The following is a 7640-nucleotide window of genomic DNA, read 5'->3' as shown; positions in this document are numbered from 1 at the left end:
TCTGACTGAATCTCAGAGACACACTGTAACAGTGTGTAGTAACAGTTTGTAGTAACAGTGTCAGTACACAGTGTGTAGTACAGTGTGTAGTACAGTGTGTAGTACAGTGTGTAGTAACAGTGTGTAGTACAGTGTGTAGTAACAGTGTGTACTACAGTGTGTAGTACAGTGTGTAGTAACAGTGTGTAGTACAGTGTGTAGTACAGTGTGTAGTACAGTGTGTAGTAACAGTGTGTAGTAACAGTGTCAGTACACAGTTTGTAGTAACAGTGTCAGTACACAGTGTGTAGTACAGTGTGTAGTACAGTGTGTAGTACAGTGTGTAGTAACAGTGTGTAGTACAGTGTGTAGTACAGTGTGTAGTACAGTGTGTAGTAACAGTGTGTACTACAGTGTGTAGTACAGTGTGTAGTAACAGTGTGTAGTACAGTGTGTAGTACAGTGTGTAGTACAGTGTGTAGTAACAGTGTGTACTACAGTGTGTAGTACAGTGTGTAGTAACAGTGTGTAGTAACAGTGTCTAGTACAGTGTGTAGTAACAGTGTGTACTACAGTGTGTAGTACAGTGTGTAGTAACAGTGTGTAGTACAGTGTAGTACAGTGTGTAGTACAGTGTGTAGTAACAGTGTCAGTACACAGTTTGTAGTAACAGTGTCAGTACACAGTGTGTAGTACAGTGTGTAGTACAGTGTGTAGTACAGTGTGTAGTAACAGTGTGTAGTACAGTGTGTAGTAACAGTGTGTACTACAGTGTGTAGTACAGTGTGTAGTAACAGTGTGTAGTACAGTGTAGTACAGTGTGTAGTACAGTGTGTAGTAACAGTGTCAGTACACAGTTTGTAGTAACAGTGTCAGTACACAGTGTGTAGTACAGTGTGTAGTACAGTGTGTAGTAACAGTGTGTAGTACAGTGTGTAGTACAGTGTGTAGTAACAGTGTCAGTACACAGTGTGTAGTACAGTGTGTAGTACAGTGTGTAGTAACAGTGTCAGTACACAGTGTTGTCGTACAGTGTGTAGTAACAGTGTGAGTACACAGTGTGTAGTAACAGTGTCAGTACACAGTGTGTAGTACAGTTTGTAGTACAGTGTGTAGTACAGTTTGTAGTACAGTGTGTAGTAACAGTGTGTAGTAACAGTGTGTAGTACAGTGTGTAGTAACAGTGTCAGTACACAGTTTGTAGTACAGTGTGTAGTACAGTGTGTAGTAACAGTGTGTAGTACAGTGTGTAGTACAGTGTGTAGTAACAGTGTCAGTACACAGTGTGTAGTACAGTGTGTAGTACAGTGTGTAGTAACAGTGTCAGTACACAGTGTGTAGTACAGTGTGTAGTACAGTGTGTAGTAACAGTGTCAGTACACAGTGTTGTCGTACAGTGTGTAGTACAGTGTGTAGTAACAGTGTGTAGTAACAGTGTGTAGTACAGTGTGTAGTAACAGTGTCAGTACACAGTTTGTAGTACAGTGTGTAGTACAGTGTGTAGTAACAGTGTGTAGTACAGTGTGTAGTACAGTGTGTAGTAACAGTGTCAGTACACAGTGTGTAGTACAGTGTGTAGTACAGTGTGTAGTAACAGTGTCAGTACACAGTGTGTAGTACAGTGTGTAGTACAGTGTGTAGTAACAGTGTCAGTACACAGTGTTGTCGTACAGTGTGTAGTAACAGTGTGAGTACACAGTGTGTAGTAACAGTGTCAGTACACAGTGTGTAGTACAGTGTGTAGTACAGTTTGTAGTACAGTGTGTAGTAACAGTGTGTAGTAACAGTGTGTAGTACAGTGTGTAGTACATTGTGTAGTAACAGTGTGTAGTACAGTGTGTAGTAACAGTGTCAGTACACAGTGTGTAGTACAGTGTGTAGTACAGTGTGTAGTAACAGTGTCAGTACACAGTGTGTAGTACAGTGTGTAGTACAGTGTGTATTAACAGTGTGTAGTACAGTGTGTAGTACAGGTTGTAGTAACAGTGTGTACTACAGTGTGTAGTAACAGTGTCAGTACACAGTGTGTAGTAACAGTGTGTAGTACAGTGTGTAGTAACAGTGTGTAGTACAGTGTGTAGTACAGTGTGTAGTACAGTGTGTAGTACAGTGTGTATTAACAGTGTGTAGTACAGTGTGTAGTACAGGTAGTAGTAACAGTGTGTAGTACAGTGTGTAGTGACAGTGTCAGTACACAGTGTGTAGTACAGTGTGTAGTGACAGTGTGTAGTACAGTGTGTAGTACAGTGTGTAGTAACAGTGTCAGTACACAGTGTGTAGTAACAGTGTGTAGTACAGTGTGTAGTACAGTGTGTAGTACAGTGTGTAGTAACAGTGTCAGTACACAGTGTGTAGTAACAGTGTGTAGTACAGTGTGTAGTACAGTGTGTAGTACAGTGTGTAGTAACAGTGTCAGTACACAGTGTGTAGTAACAGTGTGTAGTACAGTGTATAGTACAGTGTGTAGTGACAGTGTGTAGTACAGTGTGTAGTACAGTGTGTAGTAACAGTGTGTAGTACAGTGTGTAGTGACAGTGTGTAGCACAGTGTGTAGTACAGTGTGTAGTAACAGTGTGTAGTACAGTGTAGTAACAGTGTGTAGTACAGTGTATAGTAACAGTGTGTAGTACAGTGTATAGTAACAGTGTGTAGTAACAGTGTGTAGTACAGTGTAGTAACAGTGTGTAGTACAGTGTGTAGTAACAGTGTGTAGTACAGTGTGTAGTAACAGTGTGTAGTACAGTGTAGTAACAGTGTGTAGTACAGTGTGTAGTACAGTGTGTAGTACAGTGTGTAGTACATTGTATAGTAACAGTGTGTAGTACAGTGTGTAGTAACAGTGTGTTGTACAGTGTAGTAACAGTGTGTAGTACAGTGTGTAGTAACAGTGTCACAGTGTGTAGTACAGTGTGTAGTACAGTGTGTAGTACAGTGTGTAGTAACAGTGTGTAGTACAGTGTGTAGTAACAGTGTCAGTACAGAGTGTGTAGTACAGTGTGTAGTACAGTGTGTAGTAACAGTGTGTAGTACAGTGTGTAGTACAGTGTGTAGTACAGTGTGTAGTAACAGTGTCACAGTGTGTAGTACAGTGTGTAGTACAGTGTGTAGTAACAGTGTGTAGTACAGTGTAGTAACAGTGTGTAGTACAGTGTGTAGTACAGTGTGTAGTACAGTGTGTAGTAACAGTGTGTAGTACAGTGTGTAGTACAGTGTGTAGTACAGTGTGTAGTACAGTGTGTAGTACAGTGTGTAGTACAGTGTAGTAACAGTGTCAGTACACAGTGTGTAGTACAGTGTAGTAACAGTGTGTAGTACAGTTTGTAGTACAGTGTGTAGTAACAGTGTTTAGTAACAGTGTGTAGTACAGTGTGTAGTACAGTGTGTAGTAACAGTGTGTAGTACAGTATGTAGTACAGTGTGTAGTAACAGTGTGTAGTACAGTGTGTAGTACAGTGTGTAGTAACAGTGTGTAGTACAGTGTGTAGTACAGTGTGTAGTAACAGTGTCAGTACACAGTGTGTAGTAACAGTACACAGTGTGTATTACAGTGTGTAGTACAGTGTGTAGTACAGTGTGTATTACAGTGTGTAGTACAGTGTGTAGTAACAGTGTGTAGTACAGTGTGTAGTACAGTGTGTATTAACAGTGTGTAGTACAGTGTGTAGTACAGTGTGTAGTAACAGTGTGTAGTACAGTGTGTAGTACAGTGTGTAGTACAGTGTGTAGTACAGTGTGTAGTAACAGTGTGTAGTACAGTGTGTAGTAACAGTGTGTAGTACAGTGTGTAGTACAGTGTGTAGTAACAGTGTGTAGTACAGTGTGTAGTACAGTGTGTAGTAACAGTGTGTAGTACAGTGTGTAGTACAGTGTGTAGTAACAGTTTGTAGTACAGTGTGTAGTACAGTGTGTAGTACAGTTAGTAGTACAGTGTGTAGTAACAGTGTCAGTACACAGTGTGTAGTACAGTGTGTAGTACAGTGTAGTACAGTGTGTAGTAACAGTGTGTAGTACAGTATGTAGTACAGTGTGTAGTAACAGTGTGTAGTACAGTGTGTAGTACAGTGTGTAGTAACAGTGTGTAGTACAGTGTGTAGTAACAGTGTCAGTACACAGTGTGTAGTAACAGTACACAGTGTGTAGTACAGTGTGTAGTACAGTGTGTAGTACAGTGTGTAGTAACAGTGTGTAGTACAGTGTGTAGTAACAGTGTGTAGTATAGTGTGTAGTACAGTGTGTAGTAACAGTGTGTAGTACAGTGTGTAGTACAGTGTGTAGTAACAGTGTCAGTACACAGTGTGTAGTAACAGTACACAGTGTGTAGTGTGTAGTAACATGAACACCAGCAGACTGAATGTCCAGAGGAAGGGTTGATGTTTAATGATGAATAAATACATAAATCATCAGCAAAGATAACAATAATTTACATATATAATAAAAAGTAAAGAAATGTGAATCAACAGACCACTGGAGAGTTTTCACTCTTTTAAATAAAGAAAAACATTCAAATATAAAGTGCACGTTTTAACCTTGTACTTTTCTGGAATCTATTCAATACTTTTCTCTTAAAGAGTCGTTTCAATACAGATCTCAGTTTGTGCTGATGAAGACCTGAACCTCTTCCTCAGAGGGTCTGTATAATCTGGATTCAGTCTGAACACAAGGGTTAGGAAACTGAACATGGTCCAGTCTCTGAGAGACGTCTCCTCTTCAGTCTCTCAGAGACGTCTCCTCTTCAGTCTCTCAGAGACGTCTCCTCTTCAGTCTCTCAGAGACGTCTCCTCTTTCAGTCTCTCAGACGTCTCCACTTCAGTCTCTCAGAGACGTCTCCACTTCAGTCTCTCAGAGACGTCTCCTCTTCAGTCTCTCAGAGATGTCACCACTCCAGTCTCTGAGAGACGTCTCCTCTTCAGTCTCTCAGAGACGTCTCCACTTCAGTCTCTCAGAGATGTCTCCTCTTTCAGTCTCTTAGAGACGTCTCCTCTTCAGTCTCTTAGAGACGTCTCCTCTTCAGTCTCTTAGAGACGTCTCCTCTTCAGTCTCTCAGAGACATCTCACGTCACTTTAGTTCTTGGCATTTTTATATGGTTTAGTGTTAGGGTTGAGAAAAGACCCCAATGTCCACATGAACACTTAAGTCCAACAGCTGGGACAGTCCGTCCATAACCCCTAACAGTACCTGTACCTGTACCTGTACCACATTGGTCCAGCTGTTGTTGAACCGGGCACCTAAGACCTCCTGAGGCGTGTTGGTCCCTTCCTGTCCTGGTCTCTGAGGCGGGACTGTCCCTTCCTGTCCTGGTCTCTGAGGCGGGACGTCCCTTCCTGTCCTGGTCTCTGAGGCGGGACGTCCCTTCCTTTCCTGGTCTCTGAGGCAGGGCCGTCCCTTCCTGGCCTGTTGTCTGAGGTAGGACCGTCCGCTGACAGCCAGGCTCTGCTGTGATTGGTGGACAGCAGCAGGTGCACGGCAGTGGGCGGTGAGGTGCTGGATCTCCTGAAACCATATGAGGTCCATCTGAAGCAGACTGAGCCCTGCTGGACTCTGAAACACAGACCGGACCTCAGACTCACTGTGTCAACATCATACAGGTACTGAGTACTACCTGAATACTTCACTGCTACATGAGTACTACCTGAATACTTCACTGCTACCTGAGTACTACTGAATACTTCACTGCTACCTGAGTACTACCTGAATACTTCACTGCTACCTGAGTACTACCTGAATACTACCTGAATACTTCACTGCTACCTAAATACTACCTGAATACTTCACTACTACGTAAGTACTACCTGAATACTTCACTGCTACCTGAGTATTACCTGAATACTTCACTGCTACCTGAGTACTACCTGAATACTACACTGCTGCCTGAGTACTACCTGAATACTTCACTGCTACCTGAGTACTACCTGAATACTTCACTGCTACCTGAGCACTACCTGAATACTTCACTGCTACCTGAATACTTCACCGCTACCTAAGTACTTCACTGCTACCTGAATACTTCACTGCTACCTGAGTACTACCTGAATACTTCACCGCTACCTGAATACTACATGAATACTTCACCGCTACCTGAGTACTACCTGAATACTTCACTGCTACCTGAATAATTCACTGCTACCTGAGTACTACCTGAATACTTCACTGCTACCTGAGTACTACCTGAATACTTCACTGCTACCTGAATAATTCACTGCTACCTGAGTACTACCTGAATACTTCACTGCTACCTGACTACTACCTGAATACTTCACTGCTACCTGAGTACTACCTGAATACTTCACTGCTACCTGAGTACTACCTGAATACTTCACTGCTACCTGAATACTTCACTGCTACCTGAGTACTACCTGAATACTTCACTGCTACCTGAATACTTCACTGCTACCTGAGTACTACCTGAATACTTCACTGCTACCTGAATACTTCACTGCTACCTGAGTACTACCTGAATACTTCACTGCTACCTGAGTACTTCACTGCTACCTGAGTACTTCACTGCTACCTGAGTACTACCTGAATACTTCACTGCTACCTGAATACTTCACTGCTACCTGAGTACTACCTGAATACTTCACTGCTACCTGAGTACTTCACTGCTGCCTGAGTACTACCTGAATACTTCACTGCTACCTGAGTACTACCTGAATACTACCTGAATACTTCACTGTTACCTGAGTTCTACCTGAATACTTCACTGCTACCTGAATACTACCTGAATACTTCACTGCTACCTGAGTACTACCTGAATACCTCACTGCTACCTGAATACTACCTGAATACTTCACTGCTACCTGAGTACTTCACTGCTACCTGAGTACTTCACTGCTACCTGAGTACTACCTGAATACTTCACTGCTACCTAAATACTACCTGAATACTTCACTGCTACCTGAGTACTTCACTGCTACCTGAGTACTTCACTGCTACCTGAGTACTACCTGAATACTTCACTGCTACCTAAATACTACCTGAGTACTTCACTGCTACCTGAGTACTACCTGAATACTACACTGCTACCTGAGTACTACCTGAATACTTTACTGCTACCTGAGTACTACCTGAATACTTCACCACTAGCTGAATACTTCACCACTAGCTGAATACTTCACTGCTACCTGAATACTACCTGAATACTTCACTACTACCTGAGTACCACCTGAGTACTTCACTGCTACCTGAGTACTACCTGAATACTTCACTGCTACCTGAGTACTACCTGAGTACTTCACTGCTACCTGAATACTACCTGAATACTTCTCCGCTACCTGAGTACTACCTGAATACTACACTGCTACCTGAGTACTACCTGAATACTTCACTGCTACCTGAGTACTACCTGAATACTTCTCCGCTATCTGAGTACTACCTGAATACTTCACTGCTACCTGAGTATTACCTGAATACTTCACTGCTACCTGAGTACTACCTGAGTACTGAGTTCTACTCACCAGCTGCCGTTAGGACCAGAGGATGAAGGCCAGGGAGAAGAAGAGGAAGAGGAAGAGGAACTGAGGAGAGATCAGAGAACCAGGTTCAGAGAGTCAGGATCAGAAAGTCAGGATCAGAGAGTCAGGATCAGAGTGTCAGGATCAGAAAGTCAGGATCAGAGTCAGGATCAGAGAGTCAGGATCAGAGAGTCAGGATCAGAGAGTCA

General features: G+C 42.6%; 1 protein-coding gene across 6 annotated transcripts in view; it reads right to left on the bottom strand.

The window, feature by feature from the left end:
• Window positions 1–4333: 4333 nt before the first annotated feature.
• The window catches only part of jakmip3 (Janus kinase and microtubule interacting protein 3), a 36478-nt gene continuing 33171 nt past the window's right edge, over window positions 4334–7640 (bottom strand). For all 6 annotated transcript variants that reach the window (XM_079660286.1, XM_079660287.1, XM_079660288.1 and 3 more), the window contains 2 exons: window positions 7435–7494; window positions 4334–5518 (listed from right to left, as the gene is read on the bottom strand). In XM_079660286.1, the coding sequence (XP_079516412.1) occupies window positions 7444–7494 (51 nt within the window). In that variant the 3' untranslated portion in view covers window positions 4334–5518; window positions 7435–7443. The remainder of the gene's footprint in view (window positions 5519–7434; window positions 7495–7640) is intronic.

This window comes from Notothenia rossii, assembly GCF_949606895.1.
Source record: "Notothenia rossii genome assembly, chromosome: 11".
Lineage (NCBI taxonomy): Eukaryota > Metazoa > Chordata > Actinopteri > Perciformes > Nototheniidae > Notothenia > Notothenia rossii.
The sequence above is the reverse complement of the archived record's forward strand: the minus strand, read 5'-3'. Positions and strand labels throughout refer to the sequence as shown.